Here is a 26618-nt window from a genome sequence, read left to right on the forward strand (position 1 = left end):
TTGGGCAGCCTGCAAGTGTCTCAGCAGAGAATGAAAAGGGATGACAATACTGACACGATTTCTCTTTGCTACTTGAAATTTAAAAGCTCCGCTCCAGCCCACACTGGCAAAATTGTCAGAAGAGGCAATTCTTCCCCACAAAATGCTTCATCTCACTCAAACAAGAAAGCCACAAGCCAACAGTCTTCTTTACGCCTCCACTGCTTTATTTGGCTATTTCTCTAATAGGAATTAGCTTCATTTATTCCTACTTTGTTTCCTGTGTTCCACGGGGCGCGCGGCGGCTCCTCCGTTGGGTTCGCGGAGGCAACGGCAGAACGGCCGCGCGCTCCGGCGGCTCCGCAGCAGCAGCAGCAGCAGCAGCAGCAGCAGCAGCAGCAGCGCCTGTCTCGATCGGTTTTCCGCTCGAGTTCCCGCTCGCCCTCCGTGCCCTTCTCCCTCTCAGACTCCCTGTGATCCCGTTCAGTCCCGTCCTTGTTGCGCCTCTCCCAGCCCGGCTCATGCCGTGCCCCGCAAGGCGGCCGTGGGCGAGCCGGCCCCCTGCCCGCCCCTGTCGGGCACGCCGCGGTGCCGCCTCCGCGGGGCTCAGTCCGTACCGCCTGTGGCACCTTTTGAAGAGCCTGTGGACGAGCTCCTCGCTGCACTGGTGGCGGTGGTGGAGCAGCAGCGTCTCTTGGCTCCGCCTGGCGCGGGCCCTGGCGCTGGCCCGGCCCCGACCGAGGCCCCTCCCGCGGTTCCGCCCACAGCTGGCCCGCAGCCGCCCGGCTCCCGTCCCGCCGCCGGCGCATTCCCCCGAGCGAGCCTCGCCGCCCGGCAGTTCGGCCGCCGGCCCCGAGGCGCCGGAGCCCGGGGCGGCTCGGGAAGCAGCGGCGGCCGGGGCGGGCGGGTGCCCCGGGCAGAATGCCGAGAGCGCGGTGCCGTCCGCACGGGCGGAGAAGCCTCCCCTGGAGCAGCTGTACCGGGAGGGCCCGCTGTTGGGGAGCGGCGGCTTCGGCAGCGTTTACGCCGGGACCCGGCTCGCCGACGGCGTCCCGGTAAGAGACGGGGCCAGCTCGGAGCGGGGAGGGGGGCGGCGAGTGGCGGGCGGCGGGCGGCGAGCTGAGCCCTCCGCTCGCCTTGGCTTGCAGGTGGCCATCAAGCGAGTGTCCCGGGACCGCGTCTTGGAGTGGGCGCGGCTGGTGAGTGAGCGGGGCCAGCGGGAGCAGGCGGCGGGGCGTGGCGGGCGGGGTAAGGCCAGGCCCGGCCGGGTGGGAGCCGGGACGCTGCGATGGGAGCGAGCGTGGAGCGAGCGGGGGCCGCGCAGCGTCCCGGGCCATGGGCAATGGGAGCTGCGGTGGCGCCGGGCGGGGGGTGGCGAAGGCGAGCGCAGCATCGGCGCCGCTGACGGCATGGCGGCTCCCCCGCAGCGCGACGGCGCCCTTGTGCCCCTGGAGCTGGTGCTGCTCTGGATGGCGTCGTGGCCCGGCTTCCGCGGCATCGTGCGGCTCCTGGACTGGTTCGAGCTGCCCGACGGCTTCGCGCTGGTCATGGAGCGTCCGGAGCGCTGTCAGGACCTCTGGCACCTGCTGCACGTGGGGGGGTTCCTGCCAGAGCCCGTGGCGCGGGCGCTGTTCCGGCAGGTGCTGGGGGCCGTGCGGCACTGCACCAGCCGCGGCGTCCTGCACCGCGACATCAAGGCCGAGAACGTGCTCGTTGACCTGGCCACCGGCGAGGCGAAGCTCATCGACTTCGGCTGCGGCACGATCCTGCAGGACACGTTCTACACCCAGATGGCCGGTGAGCCCAAAGCCGGGGCCCAGCCGGGCAGTGGAGCTTCTCCCCTGTGCTTCCACAGGTGGAACACACAGGGAGGGAGGGAGGGGGAATGCTGCTTCAGCCGGCTGCAGCCAAGTTGCATTTTGGCAGGAGCTGGGGCTGGCTTTTGAGGAGCTGGCTGGGAGGGAGGGAGCAATCAGCATTGGCCTGATGAGCTGTGCCCGTGTGCCATAGGAACGCGGGAGTACTACCCACCGGAGTGGATCCTCTTTGGCCGCTACCATGGCCAGCCAGCCACCATCTGGTCCCTGGGCATCCTGCTCTATCAGCTGGTGTGCAGGCACCTTCCTTTCAAAAGCAGAGAGGACATCGTCCGGGGACAGCTCTTCTTCCCGCCCCGGGTGTCTCAAGGTGGGGATGGGCCTTCAAGGCACGGGAGCAAGAACGGCTTTGGGAGAGGGCAGGTGGCACATAAGTGTCCTGCTGTTGCAGCTGGGGAGGAGGTTCATCTCCTGGGCTGAGCTGGAGGAGGCGGCACGTGTGCCTCTGCTGCTCTCTTCCAGAAGAGAGGATGGATGGGAAGCTGTGCGAACAGCTCTGAGCACTCTTAGTGTGCTGTGGGCACTGTGAAATCTGGGAGAGCATGGACAGGAGCTGACCAGCAGTTTCTGGTTTCTCTCTGCAGAGTGCCAGCACCTGATCAGGTGGTGCTTATCCATGGACCCTGCAGACAGGCCATCCTTGGATGACCTTTTAGAACATTCTTGGGTGCAGAAGCCCCACCTGGCCCAGGAGACAGCAGAGATCCATCCCTCTGCACAGTAGAATCCAGGCTGCCCGCAAGCAGCAGCTGCTCGTGTCTTGTGGCTCTCAAAGAATTGCCCAGAGCATTTCCCAGTGGCCCTGGCATGGAGCAGAGAGCACAGCCAAGGAGGTGCTTCCTCAGGTCCCCGGCGATTTGTGGAGGGAGCGGCTCAGGGCTCCCCATCCTATTGGAGAAATTGTGGCACAGTGCAGTGAAGTTGCCACAGAGTGGAAAAGGGGAAACATCCCCCTGCAGCTCAATGGCCTCATGATGTCCCCGCGAGCCAAGGCACATCTGGCGTGTTCTTCTGGAGATCAGCGCAGAGCTGGAGAACGCCGTCCTCGAGCTGGCCACTGGCAGGGCAAAGCTGATGGGCTTTGGTTGCAGCCCCTTCCTAGAGGACATGCTCTGCACCCCGACGAAATCAAGATGAGTCCCCAGGCGGTGCAGGGGTGGGGGGATGTTCGTGCCTCCAGGCATTGCAGGGCTCGGCCTGGCCACGTGCCGGTGGTTCCCCGTGGGGTGGCAGTGGACAATATTAATCTTTCTGCCAACTGCTCAGCTGCTTTTTGGTGGGGCAGGGGATGGATGTTGTGGAAGGGGAGCCGGCTCCTGGCCTCGCTGACAGCTTCTTCCTGCCAGCATGGCACAGGCTGGGGTGGGGGCATCCGGCCTGACAAAAGCATGCATCCATGGGGATAGGGAGCAGCAGAGGGGGACGGGTTCTTTAGCCATGGCCTAGCTGCTCTGCTTTGCAGGCCCTTGAGGAAGGGGTGGGCATACAGGTGGGAAAGGTAGGGTTTTTCCCCACCACTGGAGAGATTTTAGTATCATAAAGAGCGGTCAGACCTTCCCCAGGCCCGTGAAACGGTGACAACCTTTGGTGCTTTTTCTTGTTTCCAGGTCTTGTTTTGAAATGACTTTCATGCAATTGTTCTTTGTTTTTTCCAGAAAGATTGCAGCTTGTGTCCAGACCAGATGGAGAAGCACCGGCACCGTCCGTGGAGTGCATCCCGTGCCGGTGCTACCCGGGGAGGGTCCACGGTGTGGATGTCCCCTGCAAAAGGATGAGGACCTTGTGTGGGATCGGCTCCTCTCCTGGCAGCAGGTCTCCAGAGGTGGGTACCCGGTTCCACAGCTCGGGTGGCAGAAGGGCTTAGGGCAAACGGCAGCAGGCACACGAGAATGTCGCTCTTGCAGCTGCTGAGGAGGTTGTTGTGCCATGCTTGAGCAGAAGAGGTGGAGCGTGTCCTGCCATGCTGCTCTCCTCTAATAAGGAGGGAATGGGCTGGGAGGTTTGGGCTCTGAGCACAGCCAGCAGCCTGGCCTGAGCACAGGCTATGGTGGGACAGGGGGGACAGGAGCCGGCTGCCACTGACCGTGGCTTTCTGGTTTCTGTCCCCAGGCTACCAGCAGCTCATGCCATGGAAACGGCACCGCTCGACCTGCCAGTCTGGGAGGGCTGGACGGCAGCGGGTGTTCATTTGCTGCCAAAAATAAATCATTCTTGTTACTAACATCATCATCATCATCGGAGCATTTCTTTCATCCTTTTTTCAAGCTTTTGGCCTCCCTTCTTCCACCGAAATCTCTTAGCCTCTTTCCTCATCCACTTGGTGGAATTGGTGGGGGGGGTTTAAGTAACACAAAAAGTTCAGCAACAATTCCTGTTGCCAACCGCAGCAGTCTCTTCAAGAACCTGGAGTTGGTAGCCAGGCCCACATTTCACTTGGAAAGGGGAGTGGTTTGCAGGGACAAAGATGTCCCTCTGCTGCAAAAGCAGGGAGGAAATCAGAAGCAGCAAAATGCAATTTCAGCTCTACCCCGCCCAAAGATGTCTGCGTCTTTGCCCTCCACTCCAAAATAGGCAGGCAAGGCTGGACTTGAACAAGGTTCAAGTCCTTCATGGTCCCTTGGCATTAAAGGGATCAAGTAAAACTCTTCTGTGCAGTAATTGGAGTACAGCTACTGTAGGGATAAAGGAAATGTTGGGAGCTGGGGCATCCTTCTTGTCTCCTTTGTCTCCGCAGGTGTTGTAGCCTGGATAGCTGTTAAGATGGTTGCAGGTAAAGGAGCAGCAAGGGCCTTTGTATGGGATCCACGGAGATGTTTATTTCAGCCACTGCGTGGATAGTCCAGGGTCAGAGGCAAAGACAAAGGGGAACGTCGGGGTGAGGGTCCAGGTTGAAGCAGATGGGTGTCCTGGGCAGGGGGAGCATCAGGGAGCACTTACCAGGAGACATGGGGGTGGCACAAAGGTGGGGTTAGGGCATGGGAGCCAACAGGGAAACAGGGTGGGAGTGACCGAAAGCCTGAGAGACAGGGAGAGGGCAGGGGGCTGGCCCAGGGAACAGAACAGGGCTACATTGGCATGACAGAACAGGGCTTGCTATGAGAGAAGCCTCTCGTGTCTCCCTAACTAGGGAATGCCTTTTAGGGTCTCCACAGTGGGGTGTTTTTGGTTCAGTTTGAGTTTGGGTGGAGATACTGCTTTAGTGTAGTGGTTTTGGATTGTTAATTTGAACGTTTTTAGTTGTGAGATAGGATTAGGAGGAAGCTAAAACAGGCTTAGCTTTAAATGGTACAAAGACAAACTTTATTACCAGAAATTATAGGGGAAAAAAACAAGAAGAAATATTAGAATAAAACTTCAGACTACTCTTCTTCTTTCCACACATTTGTTTTTTTACATTGACAACATACAAAGAACAACTCAGTTAGTTTACCATTTCTAAAATAGTCATTTACTTGTTTCTTTCAGAGAGGAGATTCTTCAGCCTATAGAGATTTTTTCATAAGAAACCATTTGTAAGTGGTCTTGCTGTTCTAGTGTTTAGCCGTCAGGGAGGATAGAGATCTGGTTATTATGTAATATTTTTTTTCTCAACTAACATTTTAATTCATAACTAATACTGAGGACCATATCAACTTATGAGGCACACTTAAAGGATTATAATAGTTGAAACAAAAGCTTACTCCACTTTTAAAAATAGAGGGTGTTTTTCTTCTTCTTCCCTAGGGAGAAGCAGGGGTTTTTTCACTATTTCAACCTAGGGCACTTACAGCAATTTTAACATTGGTTTATTTTAATACCAACGCTTCTTCTTACATCTAGAGTTAGAATCTTTAATCCACCCCACATTTTTTTATGTGTTATAGGGAAACAAGGGTTGCTTTTCTGTAGCATAAAAAAAAGGGAAGAATTTCAGTCTATGTCTTCCTTCCCTCAGCTGAGACTTGACTCTTCTCGTACTTTGAATTTGGTGCTTTTTGTGCTGTTTTTGTACATATTATCATTTTGGTTCTCTGTTTTTTTTTCCACAGGACAGAGAATAAAGTATTTGTAAAGTCATATTTTGGGCAGTGAAAAAGTTAATATTTTGCCGGGGCAGGAGAGGGTTCTGTGATTGTTTTTAGGTGGGGCGGCCGGAGCTCTTTACCATAAGGAGCCTTCTAAGGCCGCGCCGGGGCCGGGCTGGGATTGTAGGGCCCGGCCAGAAAGCAGAGATGAGTTTTTTGGTTGTAAGGTTGTTTTTTGGCGTTTGCTGTACGTAATGTTAGTGGTGGGCTGGTGGTTTTCCTTTTCCTTTTGCCAGCAGCCGAGGTTGGGGCCCTTGCCAGATCGGGGCCCAGCTGTCTCTCCCCCAGGCCGTGTGGGCGGTGAGGCAGGCCTTTTTTCCACCTTTATCTCTTACTGTTCACTTCCTCTTGCTGGAAACGGGATTGTTGGAACACTTTAGAGGAGACGGCTTATCCATAGTGTTCTGTTTTAAATTGTCTAAAACCGTGTGAGACAGATGGCTTCACATAGGAACATCCCCAGGGCTGCTGAGGGGAAGGCACCACTTTATTTGTTGTGAAGAGAAGTAATCAAAATCCGCAACCAACAAGCTGCAAGGCAGAACGGAGTGGGAATTACAGAAATAAAGGCCTTGAAAAGCAGCTTAGGAAAGCGGCTACTTCCTAGACAGTGCCAAACCCTCCGACCTGGCCTGGCCGGGCCCAGGGCTGGCTGCCCTTGGGAAGGGAAGGGAAAGGGATGGAGCTGGGGTGGGGGCTCTGTGGCCATGGAAACGAGAGAACCACGGGCCAGCGCGTCACAAAGGGGCAGCCCCGCAAGGGGCTGTGAAGGTTGTGGTTGACACGGACACAGTGGCAGGAGACACGTCTGGCTCTGCCTGTCTGTGCCGACTGCTGGCGATTGGAGTCACCCCACCTTGTTCTAGGGCTGGGGACCGAGCTCCTATCGCCGTCTGCTCCGAGACAGTTCCCAAATTCAACCCCAGGTACTTCTGCAAGACAGAAGCACGGGTTCAAAGATGGATTTTACTGCAAAAGGAAAGACCACGGAAGGAAAAGGTGAGGATAGAAAGGAGCTGAAAGGCCCGAGTCAAATGGAGACAAATTCCACCAGATTTCCAGGAAAATTGGTCCATGGTGGTCAGTTCTGGCTCTGTGTCAGAGCTGGTGGCTGTGAGCTACAGGTGATCTTGCAAGGACAGCCCTGGCATCACAACATTCTACCTTTAGTTTACTCTGCTTCCTGCTTTTTGACAGTAGCCAAATCACTCATACTGTCAGCCAGGACAGGGACTGTGGCCATGACAAATACAACGTGGTCATGTGATGCAAATTCTGCTTCTTTCTTTGCCATCAATGTTGGGTCTCACTACTGATAAATTTCCTGTTCTTCCTCTGCTTGGTGACTGGGTGGGTCCAACACTGAGGATGACAGGATAATATAAAAACCCCAGCAAGGCCTGCCTGCATGCTGAGAGGTCTCTGTAGCTTGCAGAAATAGCATTCGTCGCTGTGAGGGTTTTTCCTGGGTTTTGACAAAGCCAATCTCTAGAAGGAATCCTTATTCCCCTGTTATTATTGGATCCTTGCACCTTTCACTTCAGACTTGCTAACTCAATAGAGTTTGGAGGAAATAAACACAGGCCAGTCTAAGGAAAACTAAAACCAAACAATTGTTTTTAAAAATATCAAATATCCCTTAAGTGCCACACCCATTAGACATGTTGATGCTGGGATAGAGGTGGGCATTGACCAACGTCACTTCTTCCCTTGTGAGAGTGTCTCAGCCTCCCACAGAGGTAAGGTGGGAGCTGGGCCACTCTCTGGTGGGAGGAAGGGTCTTGTGCCAGCCTGGAGAGCCTGTGCACATTGCCAGGGAGCAGTTGTGCCCTGCAGGTGCCCCCTGCCATGAGCTGTGCTGCTGCCAGTGCCCCGTGGAGCTGTAGGGCTGCTGAGCTGTGGGGCAGGGAGAGGAGCAGGAGGCTGCATGTGCAGCTGAGCCATTGCTGGGAAGCACAGGGCTCTGGGCTCCCTGCTGTCCCAGAGCAGCCCAGAGGCCAGGGAGTTCCCCTGGGAGCTCTGTGGAAGTGGCTCAGGGTGTGCCCCTGGCCTGCCTCAAGGGGCTGATGGCAGGAGCAGGTTTCCTTTTCAAGCTATTTTCCAGGAAAGTTTCCAGGAAATGTGTTCCATGAAACATGGAGCTTCAGATGCTTTTGTTTTGCTTTGCAGCCTCTTGTTACATTTTGTGTCTCCACTTTGCAGGCCTGACTGGCTACCCTCTTGCCAAGAGGTTTTCCCTGGCAAATCCTTCTATGCTCCTTCCCTCCAAGCCATTGCCTCCCATCCAGAAGGGCTCTCCTTCAACCAAGTCAAATATGATGTCCAGAGGAGAGCGGGACAATGGGAAAAATGGCACTGGCTACAAGGAGGACAATATTAGAAACAACCGGGACCAGGATTCAGAGGGAAAAGCACATAAGGTAAGGCAACCAAGATAAGTCCTGTGTGGCAGATTTTTAGTTAATGTCCGGTAAGCAGAGATCGGAGACCATTAACTGTGGTGTGAGCCTAAGGAAGAAGGTGAGCAAAGTAGGATCTCAGCTGGACTCTGCACTTCAGGCTGTCTTTGCAAATGGGTGTGTAGTGCAGATTTCAAGTCCTCACTGTGTATCTATAGCAGGAGAGGGCTTTGAAAGGTTTCTGGGCTCTGTCATGGTTGCTCCTCTGTCTTGTAGCTGAGAAAACACCAACAAGAAGGCAGCGCTGCTAAAGTTGTCTGCTCCAGCTAAGCAATCCTCCTGCATTCAGTAACCCATGGGTATATGTGAACCATGTCTATGTCTTGGTGGTGGTTTCCATCAGCTCTGTCTGGTGGGGATGGAAAAAGGAGTTTGCTGGAACAGGCAGTCCTGCAAAGTCAGTTCCAGGTTGACGCAGCTTTTTGAGCTGTGCAGCCATGGCCTTCTACACAGTTGTCTCTGATGCTATTTCTAGATTTCTTCAGCTTCTGGGCAGCTGTGTGCTGTGGCATGGCTTTGTCCAGAGAGAAGGGATGGGAGGTGGCCATGGGGAGAGCAGCCCCAAGCCCAGGCACACGATTGCCTTTGCAGCAGGGCCAGCACCTGCAGTTGTTCTGGGTTTGCCATGGGGTGCAGGAGGAGGCAAATGAGCAACAGCTCTGGCAAACAGAATGTCCAATCAAAGGCTGATGTACTTGATTCCAGCCTTGCTGAGGAAGGGCCCAGTGTATCCCTGACAGGATGTGGTCCTTTAACTGTAGTTTGAAGAGGACTTGATTTGGGGCTTTAGTTGTGCCAGAAAGGAAGGGACACTTAAAGAATGGTGTGCACCTGCCCCTCCTACCTCCACCCTCCTTCCTGGTCATGGCATGGGGGCCCTGGAGCAACTTGGGCAAGCAGAGACCTTGCAGAGAGCAGCAGGGCAGGGAGCTCTGCTGAACTTCCTAAATGCCAGTGAGCCTGAGATGATGGAGGTGTGGGAGCTGGAGAGCACGGAGCATCGCGAGAGCTCAGCAGCTTCTGGGCTGAAAGGCTGCTGGGCAACTGTAAGAGGGAAGGGCAGCAGCAGAAGAATTGAGGGGCTTGAGAAAAGCAGGTTCTGACATCCTGCAGAATGGCTTTGTGGAGACTTGGTTGGTGATCAGCACTGGCTGTGAGGTGCCTAAGGGGCAGGGAGAGAACAGTGGTCTAAACCCATTCCCATACCATCCAAAAGGCCAGTGGAGGCAGTGGCACTGCAGAACATGCTGATGCCAACCATGTGGATTCCTGCTGGGAGTGTAGCTGCAATTGCAGACAAATGAGCAGGAAGAGAGAGGTGGCAAATTTGGGAGATGGTCTCTCCCTCACCAATTCTCTTTCCTATGCCGCCCTTCCCCTTCCTAGGACAATCTGCTATATATGATATTGACTTTTCCTGTCAGGGCATGTGTAACTGTCTTGAGTCATGAATGAGGGCAAGGCTGGATGCTACATTTGAGCACTGTGTACCACTCTTTCCAGGCATCCTTGCTGTATCCCAGAGGTGGGGATATGAAGAAGGGGTCATTGGGGCTGCCTTTGATCCCCCCTATACCCAAGGCAGTCAGTCCCCGTGTTGGCAGTGCTGCAGGGTCTCTGCTCAGCTCTGTGCAGCTGGATGTCCAAGAGTCCCAGGAGATGAGGTAAGCCAAGGTGTCTGCTGCTCCCCTCTGCAATTCAGCTCCCTTTTGCTATCTTGTGAGGTTCCTTTGCACAGTCAGCTGTCTCCCATGTATTTAGGCAAACCTCTGTGTATTCACCATTTGGCCCATCTGTGATGATCCAGCTCCATGTCAAACCCCACACCTCATGTCACAAGGGCAGAGAGGTGGTGGTGGTGGGGAAGAGGAGGCAGGGCTTAAAAGCATCTGAAGATGGGTCCTCTGCTGGGCTTGATATTGATTCCCTCTGTAATGTTTGTGGTGTCATTTGGGAACTGTATTGCATGGGTCTGTCTCCTGAAGATGATAGAATACTGTGATCCTTGAGTCTCAAGTTCAGCACGCAAAAATTACGTTTTGCCAAATATTAGCTGCTGGAGAGGTGTCTGGACAGTCAGGTGCTGCCTCTGTAAACATGCTGTGTGACTTGTCTGTTTCTTGGCCTCCGGTCTGAAATGAGCTCCCAGAGAAGTTTGGGTTATAGATGTGTAAGCCAATCAATGTTTAATGCTTAGATCTTGCCTTAAAATCAAAGAGGGAAAGGTTCTAAAGAAGTTTTATAGGATGGTACCTGATGGAAAGATATTGGCTTGGATATGTTTGAGGAAATGTAGCTGTCAAGCTTATCCGAGTGATTACAATAATGAATGAGTCACAGAAATATCATTCCTATTGAAAAGCTTAGGTAGGGCTTTAAAAGTGCAATCTGAATATCCATGGCTATCAGCTGAGTTGGAAAAGGCCTTTTCCTTCTTGGAAGATCAAGGAGGTGGAATATCCTTCTCAGAACACTCCAGTGCTCTGACCACATGTAGCACGAGACTGGCACCAGCGCAAGGCATGAGCAGGCAAAACCAAGCTTTGTCAGCAGAACCAAAGTAGCTGCCCTCCATACAGACTCGTGTCTCAGCTTAGCAACCTTTGCTGCTTCAGAGAGGCTGTAGGAGCCCCCCAGGTTTCAAAAGGAGAGACACCACAATTGGGGAGTTATGATGCAAGTTGGAGAATGACTGCTGTGTTTCAGCTGGAGCTTGGCCAGCTCTGTCTGACTGCAGCAACTGAAAGCTTAAGGACAATTAATCAGCTTTGCATCTTGTTGGCTTGATGTCTCTTGCATTTCCTCCTTCATCAGAGTGAACAAGCTAGGAAAGATTGCCTCCTCTCATGCTACACCTCTTCCCTCCCTTCTCTTTCTCCCTCCTCATATGTGCTTTTGTTCTCCCTTTCTCAAGGCCAAGACCGAGCGGCAGCATCAAAGAGAAGTCTGAACATGCAGGTAGGTACAGGGCATGTCGGTCCTAAAATGACCATTGGCATATTGAATCAGAGGTGACATCTTGAAAACTTGGTTATGAACCATGGTTTTAAGAATTTCTTTAAATTTGTTTCAATTCCTTGATGGCCTCAGTGGACTGTCCCAGAGCCCAGTCACTGGGATTATGCTCCGGGGATGCTCTGAAAACTCCTCTAATGTGAAGTCTTAGGTGGCATAAGCTGGAGTGGTATCTTGAGGCCCTGGAAATGCATTGCAGGAAACAAAACATTCCTCTCCATTCTTTGCCTGCCTTTTATCTCCCTGAAGCCTTTCTAGTGTTGCAATTAGAACCAAAAAAAGAAAGCATTTAGCAGGAAATGAGAAATATTCCCACTCCTTCCTCCTGCCCTTGAAGGAGAAGACTTTAACTTGGGGTATATTCTGAGCTGAACCCTTTGAGATCGGAAGGAAAGTCATGGAAATTGCCTGGTTTTTCACTGGGAGAAATAGGGAAACCTCCTGTGAGGGAAAGTCCTTTTGAATTTTCCAGTTTTGGAGAAGGACAATTCCAAATGGATGCAGCATATGCAGGGTCTGAGTTTGTCATCCTCTGACAGCACAAGCCCAAAGCCACCTATGGCAGGTTCACCATGGCAAATCTCTTGCCCCACTGCCTCTGCCTGTGTCAGTGTTGCAGGCTGAGGCTGGGGGAGGAGATGCCTTCTGCCTTGTCCCCCTGTCCCTGCCTTGCCTGATCCCTGACAAGTAGAATTGTGCCAGACAAACTGCGGTCTCTGGTGCGTCTGTGCCAGCCAATGCCTTTGAGTTGAAAGCCTCCAGCAAAGCCTGTTGTTGTTGTTCCTTTGCCATTTTGGAGCATGTCATGATAGGAGAGTTGAGATTTGAAGAAATAGTTGTGCTGATGCAGAAAAAGGGATCAGATGCCCAGGCCCCTTTGCTCTGGGTTAGTTCTGCCAAATCCTGGGCAGAGGCCCTTTGGAATGACTCCTTAATTGGTGATATGCAGTTGGAATGCTTAATGCAGCTAGGGAGAAGTATTGCTCAATAAGTAAGGAGACATTTTTACTGGATTAGTTCTGGACTGGAAATGAGCTGTATCATTACTCCTTATCTGGTGTGCTTTTACAAATGACCTGTTCCATCTACAGGCATAAAGAAATACAGATTTATGCAAGGTCTTCTTTTGATGATCTGCCCTATGGCATTTCCACCAAGCGAATTTGGAATTGTTTTTAACTGCAATGATCAGAAATGTTTGGATGTAGGTCTTATGTTGGGTTTTGGGTTCTCTGCAGGAAAGAAAGCAGGGAAAAAACCCATGAAGCAAAACCCATGAAGCAATAAAGCTTTGCAAAAACAGAATGTTTGCAAGCCAGTGTGTCCCCTACAGATATGGGCTCCTTGAATACTGGGGACAAGCAATGGGGAGGGCAAAGCATCTTTTACCTCTAATGTGGGTTGCCATCATTCATGAGCCTGCCCTTCCTTTGTTGCAAAAGGAAATAAAGGCAACCAACAAATGCCAACCCAGAACTGAGTGGGTGTTACAGAAACAAGTGCCATGAAATCTAGCGTTGGAAAGGAATGATTTCCTAGGTGTAATTGTCAAATTCTGGAGACCACTGTGGGTTGCCAGCTGTTTGGAAGGAAAGAGATCCCTAAGTAGTGGGGTGGCAATGAGAAACACATAAGCAATGCAGTAGAAGCTCTCTTTCCTGGCTTGCTAGCACCATACTGTTCAGAGTAATTAAAGTGATACTAATTTCCTGAAAAATAAAAGCAAAGCAATTTTCTGAATAACTAAAAAGACCCCTTGGTTGCCTCATCCATTAGATATATTGGTTCTACAGGTGGGAGTTCACCTAACTCACTTGTTCCCTTGTGAGCATGGCTCAGCCTCCCACGGAGGTAAGGTGGGAGCTGGGCCGCTCTCTGGTGGGAGGAAGGGTCTTGTGCCAGCCTGGAGAGCCTGTGCACATTGGCAGGGAGCAGTTGTGCCCTGCAGGTGCCCCCTGCCATGAGCTGTGCTGCTGCCAGTGCCCCGTGGAGCTGTAGGGCTGCTGAGCTGTGGGGCAGGGAGAGGAGCAGGAGGCTGCATGTGCAGCTGAGCCATTGCTGGGAAGCACAGGGCTCCCTGCTGTCCCAGAGCAGCCCAGAGGCCATGGAGTTCCCCTGGTTACTCTGCGAAGTGGCTCAGGGTGTGCCCCTGGCCTGCCTCACGTGGCTGCTGTTACGTGCATGTTTCCCTGTGCAGATGTTTAGAAGTTTTGAGGAAATGTGTTCCATGGTATATGGAGCTTTAGATGCTTTAGCTTTGCATCTCAGCCTCTGTTCTATTTTATGTCTCCACATTGCAGGCCTGACTAGGTTCATGTTTTCCAAGTTGTTCCGGCCATCTCCCTCCATGCTCCCTCCTTCTAAACTGTTGCCTCCCATCCAGAAGAGCTCTCCTTCTTCTAAACCAATTAAAATCTGCAGTGTGGAGCAGGAGGGAGGGAAAAATGGCAGCAGCACCAGTGACAGTAAGAACAAGCAGGAGCTGGATTCAGAGGGAAAAATGCATAAGGTAAGAAGACCAAGATAAGTCCATGTGATAGATTTTCAGATTATGTGCTGCAGGCAGAGTTTTCAGACTTTTTCCTATGGTGTGAGGCAAGGGAAACCCCTGAGTAAAGGAAGGTCTCAGCTGGACTCTGCACTTCAGGCTGTCTTTGCAAATGGGTGTGTAGTGCAGATTTCAAGTCCTCACTGTGTATCTATAGCAGGAGAGTGCTTTGAATGATTTCTGGGTTCTGTCATGGTTGCTCCTTTGTCTTGTAGCTGAGAAAACACCAACAAGAAGGCAGCGCTGCTAAAGTTGTCTGCTCCAGCTAAGCAATCCTCCTGCATTCAGTAACCCACGGGTATCTGTGAACCATGTCTATGTCTTGGTGGTGGTTTCCATCAGCTCTGTCTGGTGGGGATGGAAAAAGGAGTTTGCTGGAACAGGAAGTCCTGCAAAGTCAGTTCCAGGTTGTCACAGCGTTTGAGTTGTACAGCCATGGCCTCCTACACAGTTGTCTCTGATGCTATTTCTAGATTTCTTCAGCTTCTGGGCAGCTGTGTGCTGTGGCATGGCTTTGTCCAGAGGGAAGGGATGGGAGGTGGCCATGGGGAGAGCAGCCCCAAGCCCAGGCACACAATTGTCTTTGCAGCAGGGCCAGCACCTGCAGTTGTTCTGGGTTTGCCATGGGGTGCAGGAGGAGGCAAATGAGCAACAGCTCTGGCAAACAGAATGTCCAATCAAAGGCTGATGTACTTGATTCCAGCCTTGCTGAGGAAGGGCCCAGTGTATCCCTGACAGGATGTGGTCCTTTAACTATAGTTTGAAGAGGACTTGATTTGGGGCTTTAGTTGTGCCAGAAAGGAAGGGACACTTAAAGAATGGTGTGCACCTGCCCCTCCTACCTCCACCCTCCTTCCTGGTCATGGCATGGGGGCCCTGGAGCAACTTGGGCAAGCAGAGACCTTGCAGAGAGCAGCAGGGCAGGGAGCTCTGCTGAACTTCCTAAATGCCAGTGAGCCTGAGATGATGGAGGTGTGGGAGCTGGAGAGCACGGAGCATCGCGAGAGCTCAGCAGCTTCTGGGCTGAAAGGCTGCTGGGCAACTGTAAGAGGGAAGGGCAGCAGCAGAAGAATTGAGGGGCTTGAGAAAAGCAGGTTCTGACATCCTGCAGAATGGCTTTGTGGAGACTTGGTTGGTGATCAGCACTGGCTGTGAGGTGCCTAAGAGACAGGGAGAGAACAGTGATCTGAACCCATTCCCATACCATCCAAAAGGCCAGTGGAGGCAGTGGCACTGCAGAACATGCTGATGCCAACCATGTGGATTCCTGCTGGGATGGTCTCTCCCTCACCAATTCCCTTTCCTATGCCACCCTTCCCCTTCCTAGGACAATCTGCTATATATGATATTGACTTTTCCTGTCAGGGCATGTGTAACTGTCTTGAGTCATGAATGAGGGCAAGGCTGGATGCTATATTTGAGCACTGTGTACCACTCTTTCCAGGCATCCTTGCTGTATCCCAGAGGTGTGGATATGAAGAAGGGGTCATGGGGACTGCCTTTGATCCCCCCTATACCCAAGGCAGTCAGTCCCCGTGTTGGCAGTGCTGCAGGGTCTCTGCTCAGCTCTGTGCAGCTGGATGTCCAAGAGTCCCAGGAGATGAGGTAAGCCAAGGTGTCTGCTGCTCCACTCTGCTGTTCAGCTCCCTCTTGCCATCTTGTGAGGTTCCTTTGCACAGTCAGCTCTCTCCCATGTACTTAGGCAAACCTCTGTGTATTCACCATTTGGCCCATCCGTGATGATCCAGCTCCATGTCAAACCCCACACCGCATGTCACAAGGGCAGAGGTGGTGGTGGTGGGGAAGAGGAGGCAGGGCTTAAAAGCATCTGAAGATGGGTCCTCTGCTGGGCTTGGTATTGATTCCCTCTGTAATGTTTGTGGTGTCATTTGGGAACTGTATTGCATGGGTCTGTCTCCTGAAGATGATAGAATACTATAATCCGTGACTGCCACCTTCAGCACCCACAAGCATATGCTTGTAGAAATATTGGCTGCTGGAGAGGGGTCTGCGAATTCTAGTATTGCTTTTTTTACTTTTAACACGGGGTGCTGTTGTTCATGTTACAACATTCCTTTGTTGTAAAGAGAAATATAAACAGCACATAAAACCCAATCCAGAACTCAGTGGGAGTTGCAAATAGAAAGGCCATGAAATCTAGCTTAGGAAAGCAATTACCTCCTGGGAGTTATTGTCAGATTCTGGACATCTCTGTGGGTTGGCATCTGTTTGGAAGGGAAGGGATCCCAAAGACAATGTCAGGCATAACTTCTATCTTCCTTGGCCTCCACTGTGAACTGAGATTCCAGGGAAGTTTTGGGTTATAGATGTACGATTTAATCAGTGTTTAATATAGAGGCCTGGATTCAAAATCCAAGAGGTCATGGTGCTAGAGAAGAGTTCTAGCACTGTACCTGATGGAAAGATTGGTTTGGAAATGTGTGATAAAATGTAGCTGTCATGCTTATCTGAATTAGAAAGAAGGATAAATAAGAAGAAAGAAGGACTCAGGAGTATCATTCCTATTGAAGAGCTTAGGTAGGGCTTTGAAAGTGCAATCTGAATATCCTTGGCTATCAGCTGAGTTGGAAAAAGTAGTTTTCTTATTCAAAAAGCAAGGAGGTGGAATATCCTTCTCAGAACACTCCAGTGCTCTGACCACATGTAGCACGAGACTGGCACCAGCGCAAGGCATGAGCAGGCAAAGCCAAGCTTTGTCAGCAGAACCAAAGTAGCTGCCCTCCATACAGACTCGTGTCTCAGCTTAGCAACCTTTGCTGCTTCAGAGAGGCTGTAGGAGCCCCCCAGGTTTCAAAAGGAGAGACACCACAATTGGGGAGTTATGATGCAAGTTGGAGAATGACTGCTGTGTTTCAGCTGGAGCTTGGCCAGCTCTGTCTGACTGCAGCAACTGAAAGCTTAAGGACAATTAATCAGCTTTGCATCTTGTTGGCTTGATGTCTCTTGCATTTCCTCCTTCATCAGAGTGAACAAGCTAGGAAAGATTGCCTCCTCTCATGCTACACCTCTTCCCTCCCTTCTCTTTCTCCCTCCTCATATGTGCTTTTGTTCTCCCTTTCTCAAGGCCAAGACCGAGCGGCAGCATCAAAGAGAAGTCTGAACATGCAGGTAGGTACAGGGCATGTCGGTCCTAAAATGACCATTGGCATATTGAATCAGAGGTGACATCTTGAAAACTTGGTTATGAACCATGGTTTTAAGAATTTCTTTAAATTTGTTTCAATTCCTTGATGGCCTCAGTGGACTGTCCCAGAGCCCAGTTACTGGGAGTGCGCTCCGGTGGTACAATGAAAATTCCTGCATTGTGAAGTGTTGAGTGGCAGGAGCTAGAGTGGTACTTTGGGGCACTGGTATTGTAGTGTGGGAAAAGAAAACATTCTTCTCCATCCTGCATTTGGATTTTATCTCCCTGCAGCTTTTGTAGTGTTTCAATTAGGAGAGAAAAAGAAGGAAATCCTCATTTAGCAGGAAATGAGAAATGTTCCCTTTCCTTCCTCCTGCCCTTCAAGGAGAAAACCTTTCCTTTGGGCAATTTCTCAGCTGGACTCTTTGAGATCTAAGGCAGATTCATGGACACCGCCTGGTTTTGCACAGGGGGAAATCAGGAAACCTCCTATGACAGAAAATCCTGTTGAATTTTGCATTTCAGGAGAAGGACAATTCCAAATGGATGCAGCATATGCAGGGTCTGAGTTTGTCATCCTCTGACAGCACAAGCCCAAAGCCACCTATGGCAGGTTCACCATGGCAAATCTCTTGCCCCACTGCCTCTGCCTGTGTCAGTGTTGCAGGCTGAGGCTGGGGGAGGAGATGCCTTCTGCCTTGTCCCCCTGTCCCTGCCTTGCCTGATCCCTGACAAGTAGAATTGTGCCAGACAAACTGCGGTCTCTGGTGCGTCTGTGCCAGCCAATGCCTTTGAGTTGAAAGCCTCCAGCAAAGCCTGTTGTTGTTGTTCCTTTGCCATTTTGGGGCATGTCATGATAGGAGAGATGAGATTTGAAGAAACAGTTGTGCTGATGCAGAAAAAGGGATCAGATGCCCAGGCCCCTTTGCTCAGGATTAGTTCTGCCAAATCCTGGGCAGAGGCCCTTTGGAATGACTCCTTAATTGGTGATATGCAGCTGGAATGCTTAATGCAGCTAGGGAGAAGTATTGCTCAATAAGTAAGGTGGCATTTTTGCTGGATTTATTCTGGACTAGAAATTAGCTATAGCATTAACCCTTACCGGTTGTAGTTTTGTAATTGTCCTGACATCCTACAAGGGAAATAAAATCTTGGTATGAGGCACTTATTCTTCCCCTACTGCTTGGCTGCTACATGATTTTATCCCCTGTGAAGCCATGTAAAGAAATAGTTCTAAGAGCTGTGTTGGAGAGTATTTGAGAATGACCTGCCATTAGACAAAATCTAATTTGTCAGTATCGGCCGTGATCAGAAATGTTTTGAGACAGGTCATATCTATGTTGGGCTTGGGTGTTTCTGCAGGAAAGAAGGTAGGGAATAAAGTCCTCCAAGAGTGAAGTAGAACAAAAGTGAAACTTCTGGATGATCTCTTTATTCCCTTCAGTGAGGGGCTTGCATATTCCTGAGGACATCTAATTGGGAAAGCAAAGCTTCTTTTGCATCTAACATGTGGTGCCAAAGTTTGTGTACCAGCAATTCCTTTGTTTGAAAGAGAAATAAAGAAAACACAGAAGTGTAAAACCTAAAATAGAATTGAGTGGGAGTTACAGAAACAATGGCCCTGATTACAGGATTGGCAAACAATCACTTCCTAGACAGTGTCAAATTCCAGAGACCAGTGTGAGTTTCCAACTCTTTGGAAGGAAATGATTCCTGGAGTAGTGGGGAGGCAACAGGCATAGAACCCATCTCTCCTGGCTTGCCAGCTCCACATTGTTCAGAGAAATTCAAATTATGCTAGATTCATGAAAAATAAAGAAACAACAAATGTTTGCAGTCAAAAAAATAAAGTTTGAATTCGCTACCCATTAGATGAGTTGATTGTAAAGGAGTGAGTTCAATTAACTCACTTCTTTGCCTGTACTTGATCTACAGATCCTTCTGAGTCTATGACACAAAACCAGAGGATGAAGGGAAAGAGCTCTTGGTGTGTGACAGGAGCTGGGATGCCTCTGCTCCCAAGGAAAAACGATGAATTGCTCAGATTGGAGACCTGCATGCGGAAGCCCAGCGTTGGGAATGGAGGTGTGGGCTCCCGGCCGGCTCAGGGGGCCTTGGCCCAGGAGCCCCGGCAGAGGCAGCTGAGCAGCGCTGTCCCCAGGGTCACTGCCAGGGAGGAGGACAAGGGGACGGACCAGCATGGCTCAGCCTCCCACAGAGGTAAGGTGGGAGCTGGGCCGCTCTCTGGTGGGAGGAAGGGTCTTGTGCCAGCCTGGAGAGCCTGTGCACATTGCCAGGGAGCAGTTGTGCCCTGCAGGTGCCCCCTGCCATGAGCTGTGCTGCTGCCAGTGCCCCGTGGAGCTGTGGGGCTGCTGAGCTGTGGGGCAGGGAGAGGAGCAGGAGGCTGCATGTGCAGCTGAGCCATTGCTGGGAAGCACAGGGCTCTGGGTTCCCTGGTGCCCCAAAATGTTGATCTGAAAGCATACAGGTTTAGAACCTGGGACTACTTTTAGGAACCAGAAAGATGTTTACTAAAATCAGCATAAGGGCAGATAAGAATCTCTGTCAAGAGCAATCTCCATCTCTGCCCTTCTCTATCAAACACAGAGGCTCTCCAGCAACTAGGGGCTGAGGCAGCAGGTTTCAGTCTGCTGGCCCACAGAGTAATGTCATGTCTCCTTCCAGGAGCCCATCCACTGGGAGAGGGTCTAGGCATATGTAGCTTGCTGCTCTCATGCACCATCTCTGTGCCCTGTTAGAGCTCTGTAATCTGGAACCTGTCTTGCCTGTTGCCAAGCATGACATTTTTGGGCAATTGAAGTGTGCCAGAGATTTACAGGAACCTTTGCTTCCAGTACTAGGCCTCCCACTGAGCCAGCTCAAGGAGATGGATCATCCCAGCAGTCCTGGTCTAACAAGTGACAGAGACCTGAGAGAGGGCTTTGGAAAGGTAAGGGATAAGAACAGGGATGAGCAGACTTCCATTCCAGTGGCTGTTTAGTGCTTGGCCCAAAATGCCTCTGAAAACCATGATCCTCCACTCTTGGGGGTTGGGGATTGTCTTGGGAATATATTTGATGGCTACTGAGCAATTGCTTGGCTACTTCCAGTGGTGCCAAAGTCACTGCATGGAGATGGTGCCAAGGTCATGCCCGAAACATTCTTTATATGCAAAGGCCATTTTAGAGAAGTTCTGATTGGCAGAGCAAACTGTAAACCAGTGAATGTGGGCAAAGGGCACCCTCAGAAGCAGAGAAGCAAAGATGCTAACGTTGAGTATAAGCAAGGCTTCAAAATAAAAACGGGACAGATTGATGTCTCCTGGTTACCTTTCTGGCTGTATCTCACAGCCCTCTCATTCTCACATTTTCTGCTCCTTAATATCCATGTTCCTCCAAATTGTTTTCACATGACTCCCTCCTCCTTTTGGTCTCCTGGTCTCAGAGACCAAGTCGTTGAGAGTCCTTCAGAGCTGAGTCCTTCAGAAGCCAGGAAGTGACAAACAGCTGCACTTCCTGGCCATAAGTGTTAAGCATCAGCCAATTACCCCTCCTTGCTGCATAATGCACATGGCTTTTATTCTCCTGCCCTGGCCTCTAGGAGCTGAACTGCCTGCTCATGGGAGCTCTTCCTTTGTCTTGGAGCATTCCTATGACTTCCATGTTTCAAGTAGGGTTTCCTGTCACAGTTGGAGCAGAGTAAGGCTGTGGCACTAAAGTGTTCCACCTCACTGTGTATAATTGCCAAGGTGAGGATGGGAGACATTCTCCTGAAACTATTGGAATGCATATGGAGCTGGATTAATGTCTGTGGCACTCTGTGGACTCTATGCTCCCAATGAGATGATGTGCCTGGTTTGTGTGTCTCTGCTTACAGTCTGTGATGTATTTCCATTGCAACTAGGTTCGTTCTTCATTGTGCAAGTTGGCTGAAAAGAAGTTAGAGCAGAAGAAAACTGAGATTTTTGAGAATGAGATGAAGAAGAGGAATGAAATTTTATCATCCTTAAAGCTGCCTCCACTGAGAGTTGAGCCCAGGGATGCAGCTGAAGCAAGTAAGTGGTGTCTACACTGCTGGTCCTTTTTGAGCTCTTCCTTACCCTCTGCACAGTGTTGCAATCAGACTGGGGGGCTGTTGCACTTGCATCTGAGTGGAAACCTGCATAGGAATGATTTCCATTTTGCAGAGAAAAACACAGAGGCATTAATTGTCTTGCCCATGGCCTCACTTAGTAACAGAGTATCAGCTTCCCACCTTCACCTCTAAAATCTTTCAGAGTAGAAAATTCAGTCTTGGAAAGTCGCCTGCCCTTCAGACTCTGTTCTGAAGAGCAGCTTCCAGGCAATGTGAATGCAGAAGAATGCTTTTCCACCAAGGTGCAACCTGGAAGAAACCAAATTCAGCACCTTCTGATGAAAAGACCAGAGATCCTTCTCGAGCCACTCCCCTCCAAGGAGCTGGCACTGTAGAGCTGTGCTGAAGCCCTGAGGCAGTGCTTCTGTTGTAGCCCCAGGAGCAAGCAGCATTCCCCAGTGAATCCCGGCTGAGGGGCTCTGGCTGCAGCGCTGTGTGCGCTGCCCCGAGGGCGGCAGCAGGGACCTTCGGGGGCAGCACTCAGCCCCAGGGCACCACCCAAGCTTATCTGCACATTCTTTTGGGAACTTGCCCAGCCTGCCTCTGAAACAGGAAAACGAAAGCATAGCAATACTGGCTTCTCCTTGTTTCTTAGGGGAAGCATCACTGCAGTTTGATTTTTAAACTGGAAGAAGGTAGATTTAGATTAGATATTAGGTAGAATTTATTTTATAATGAAGGCAATGAAATGCTGCAAGGGTTTTTCCAGAGAAGCTGTTGTTGATTTATCTATGAAGGTGTTCAAGGCCAGTTTACATGGGGCTCTGAGGAACCTGATCCAGATGAAGATGTTCCGTTTCCCAGGGGTTGGACTAGATGGTGGTTAAAGGGGCCTTCCCACCAAAATTGTTGTAGGTTTTCCTGGGTGATTGTATGATCCTTGTCCCATACTAGCGTGCCAGTGTTCTACTTGAAGTTCTTTGGGATAACACAGAGATGTTACCCAGCTCCAGCAAATTTTCTGGCCCTTTCCATAGTGACCCTGTCCAGCACCCTCCACTTACAAGCTCCTCTTTGGTCCCTGCAGGCCTCAGCCAAGCAGCTGTCAATGGCACAGCTTCCAGTGTGCAGAGAAAACACCCTGGTAATGCCTTGAAGAAGAAGGTCTTGAGGAAGCAGGACAAGATGCCCTTACTGCCCACTATGCCCATCATCCAAGAGGAAGGCAGTGTCCCATGCAACTCCTCAGGTAAGTCTGCTCTGTGGCAGCTTTTTCCCATATAGTTATTTCCTTGCAAAAGGAGCACAAAGTGCCTCCTGCCTCAGCCAGCACAACTGGGCTCTTTGGTCAATAGCCTGTCCGGGAATGAGCACCAAATCCACTTTTGAGTTCCTCCAGCTTGGTTGTCTTGCCGTAGTCGGTTCTTAGAGATGCATTGGAAAGTTGAGCTGAATAAAGTAGAGGTAAAGGCCTAAGCTCGGGCTTTTGTCCATCCTGATAATCCAAACTACAGCGCTGGTGCCAGGAGACAGCTGTAAGTGCAGAGAGGAGCTGGGGGCAGTGTGCCAGGGTGTGCTCACTGTGCACCTACGAGTACCACCACCATCAGTTGACCACTCCCCATCGGGGCCCTCTGCCTGTGCTGCTGTCTGGGTCTGCAGCCAGCTTTTCTGCTATCCTAGTAAGGGTTGTCTCTGCATGGCAGTCAGTGCCTTGGTACAGTCGTGCTGCTGCTCCCTGAAGCGATCAATGGCTCCTGGCTGCCACCATCCCATGGCCTGCAATTCCAAGAGGAAACAAGCAGAGCCTCCTGTGTCACTGCAGCCAAACACAGTGGCTGCTGGTAGGAGGTGACAGTCAGGAGGGGCTGCCTGGTGCTCCAAGGTTGCCTGTGCTATCATCCCAACTAGGGTGAGATAAAAAGAAGGGAGCAAGGAATAATAATTGGAATGCTCTTTTCTACTGATGCTACTTCCACGTTGAGAACTGACCAGAATTTAGCCTGGGTTGTTCCGGCTTGGCTTGGTGCTGTGGCAGGGCAGCTGCAGGAATTTCCTCAGGGAGTTGCAGAGTGCCTCAGTCCTCAGGGCTGGGGGAAATGAGGGCGCTGGGACAAGAGAGGCCCCTGGGGGGTTCCCTCTAGGTGTAGCCATTCCCACTGGTCGTCCCTGTCTGGCAGGGAGTGGGAGCTCTGCGGCCTCAGGAACCTGCCGCTGGCTGTGCTACCTGTGGCACTTGGGAGCTGGCACTGTGTGGGCAATGGTCAGGTTTAGCCTGGAGCTGTGCCCAGCTGGGGGGGCTGGGAGAAAGCAAGGAGCCCAAGGAGGCAGACAGCAGGGAGGTGTGTGAGGCAGTGCCAGTTTGCAGCACATGGAAGCCTGGCTGGGAGCTGGGGCTGCAGGCCGCTCCATGGCGGGGTGCCTTGCCCGGGGCTGCAGCGCTCAGGGCTGACCCTCTCCTCACAGTGACCTCGCAGACGGCCACTGGTGCCGAGCGCCGACAGGAGCTGCTCCGTGAGCGTGGGCACAAGGACACAGCCTCTGCTGACCCACAGCAGTCCTTGCTCCAGGCACTCTCCTGGCTGGGCAGCGATGACTGGTAAGAAAGGCCCCGGTCACTCTGTCTCCCTCTTAGCGTTAAGGAAGCTTACAAGTGGATCTTGCCAGTGCCTCTGAGCCCCGACAGCCCAGAGGGCAAAGGACTCTGCTGAAACCACTCCAGAGCAGTGAGAGGATCAAGATTTGAGAGCAGCCTTTGCTTGGCCTCGGTCTGCAGCTGTGCTCCAGCTGCTGCCGCTCTGTGCTGCTCCCTCGCTTTGCCTGCTGCTCCATGGAGCTGCAAAGGAAGTCTTGAGGGAAGAGAGGAAGCTGTGGGATGAGATGATTTGCTGGCTGAAGGCAGCAGCAGGATGGCAGCAGTTTTGAGTGTAGAGATTTGGGTGCCTTGGGGCACTGGCCCAGTGGGACTGAGTAAGATTTCTCTCTGCTCCCAGTGCTGACAGCAATGGCAGGTGACAGGGTCTCCCTGTGACCTCCTGCATGTGAGTCCCAGAAGCAGCTCCAGGGAGTCACTCTTTCTGAGAAATGGACTGATTTGTGCTTTCAAATCCCCAGCCTGTCTTTACTCCTGAAAGGCTCATGGCAGAAGGGAAGGAGAAAGAAATGTAACCCTCTAGGAATCTTGGACTTTTTGAATTCAACTTTTTTCTTCTCACTGCTTCATATGGGCTGGAGGTGTTTTGCCAATACTCAACATGTGTCCCACAATTAGACACAGAGAGAAGGAGGCCCAGAGGTGATAACCCTACGAATGTTAGGTGATGCTGGTTAAGTTTTTGGTGATATTGGTTGTGATATCGGGGTTAGCATAAACTCACTGTTGGATGCTTCATTCACACAGGGGTACGGACTCCATTCACAATGGGATAAGCATGAAAAATCTGCCACCATGCATCTCTTTGTGCAGTCACATTTGCTTTGCAATTCTCTTCTGCTTCCTCTTCCCCCTTTTTGTTTGGTGTCCTTTGAGGTACAAGAGAGCTTCTGCAGGTGTGGGGGGTCCCGGTGACTCTCAGGGGTGCCCATGGGATCGGTCACCAGCCCTGTGCTGCAGCCCTGATGCCTCACACAGCTTTCTGTAGCTCAGGGCTGCCTAGAGCAAGTGCTGAGAGACAGAGTTGTTTACACCTTTTAAATAACATGTTGCTGTAGTGGGCATTGTTTTTGGTAGGGGATTCTGGGAAAAGGCAGAGTTTCAACTGTTCTTTCCCAGGCGTGGAATCTTATGGGACACCCTGCTGCTCCTTTTCTGGGGAATGTGGAGGTGGAGTGGAGTGAGTGAGAAACAAGCCTGGATTGTAGCATGGAAACTGAGCTCCAGAGTGCCAGTGCAGACTTTTATTGCTGAACTGCCTGCTGGGGATGAAAAAGAAGGAAAATGCCCCAATAACTGCCCAAAGGGATTGTGTCTTAGGGACAGGTATAGGGAGGTGACAAGAAACAGGAGCATGACCCAGTCTCACAGCTTCTAGGAGACCGTGACATAGGGACTCCATAGGCCAGACATTTCAGAAAGGCTGTCTTGTAAAAGAGCCACAAATGAAGACACTGAAACCCCTCTATTTGTCTCTTGGATTTGTGTATGCTTTTGACAGCAACAACATCCTGCAGGAAGGAGCTCCACAATTTCATTAAGTACTCCTTGAAAAGCACCTCCCATTGTTTGACTGAGCTGCCAGCCTGGTAATTTCAGAGGGTGCTGCCTAGTTCTTGGGTGGAGAGAAAAATCCATCTTTTTGGTACTTGCCTTTCAGGGAGATGAAGGAGAAGGGACTGGTCAGCATCAAACTCCTGGCTGGGTCCCATTCAGAAGTCCTGCTTTCAAGGCTTCGTGACATTTGCTTGGCAGTTACCAGTGAGGTGAGAACACTCTTGTGAATTGTGCCCTGTACTTCATACACAGTGTGTAGAGTAGCTATGTGCTTGTTCATCTCCATGTGTGCTCAGAGACTGCCTTCATTTCTCTTTTTAGATCTTGTATTTCTAATGTCTGTCAGCTTTCTATGGGATCTGTGTGTAGATGTAGTTGTATTCACTGGTAGGTCGGGTATCTGACACTCATCTTTGAGTGAGCTGCCATTATCATGAAATGTGCAAATGCAGAAAAAGATACTCTAATTATGTTATTTTCAGAGTCCTAGTCTCTGCCCGAGCTGTCATTCAACACTGCAAATTAGTCTGTAGACCTGAGCGTGTGTTTTCTGTTTCCTGGCTGAGTGCTTCAACTGCTGGTGTTGCTTTTTTAAACAGGAGCACGTGACTCTTTTATCTTTATGACTGACGCCTTTATGGTTTGAAAGCAGCCCTTACTTTAATTTGGTTCTTTGTGTTTCAAAGAAAAGAGCCTAAAGGGAAAGCAGTTGACATTAAAGAAGGCTTAAGTAGATACTTTATGAAATTTCTTATTTTTAGGCCTGTTACATGCAAGTCTGAGGCCAGATACTGGTGCCAGTGGAAGTGTCATGCTGTGCATGTGCTCTTCTGCTCTTATTGTGCTTTTATGTTCCTCTGGACACAGTGGGATGTGTTGTCATTTCCTGAGTCGTCTGTCTAAGGCAACTGGTTTTCTTTCCGAGGTCATTCTTATGTTTCCCCTCATGACTTCCCCAGGTGACCAACCTCCGCTCAAAGGTGTCCTACTCGGCCATTGTCACTCTGGGAGAGCTCTTTGTGACCTTGAAGAAGGACATGGACTCTGAGGTGGATGAGGTGGCTCGGGTCCTTCTGCACATGATGTGTAATTCGCCAGAGTTTGTTGAGAAAGCAGCCAGTCACACCCTGGGGATCATGGTGGAGAATGTGACTCCTGCACGAGCAATGACTGCTCTCCTGGACAGTGGAGTCAAGTAGGTTTCTTGTTTCAGTGATATTCTTCACCTTCTAGAGTACTTCTAGGTG

At 51.1% G+C, this 26618-nt stretch overlaps 2 protein-coding genes across 2 annotated transcripts in view; both read left to right on the forward strand.

Annotated features, from left to right (window-relative positions):
- Positions 1–929: 929 nt before the first annotated feature.
- LOC134041989 (serine/threonine-protein kinase pim-1-like) lies at positions 930–2580 on the forward strand (the record flags this gene model as incomplete). Its single annotated transcript, XM_062489061.1, has 5 exons — positions 930–1034; positions 1128–1178; positions 1407–1776; positions 1990–2166; positions 2441–2580. Coding segments are annotated over 5 exons (843 nt in total), but the record flags the coding sequence as incomplete, so codon positions are not given.
- Positions 2581–8235: 5655 nt separating this feature from the next.
- The window catches only part of LOC134041990 (serine/threonine-protein kinase pim-1-like), a 100960-nt gene continuing 82577 nt past the window's right edge, over positions 8236–26618 (forward strand). Inside the window, exon 1 of the mRNA XM_062489062.1 lies at positions 8236–8340. Coding sequence (XP_062345046.1) covers positions 8236–8340 — 105 coding nt within the window. The remainder of the gene's footprint in view (positions 8341–26618) is intronic.

Source organism: Cinclus cinclus, chromosome 3 (genome assembly GCF_963662255.1).
Source record: "Cinclus cinclus chromosome 3, bCinCin1.1, whole genome shotgun sequence".
NCBI classification, from domain to species: Eukaryota; Metazoa; Chordata; class Aves; order Passeriformes; family Cinclidae; genus Cinclus; species Cinclus cinclus.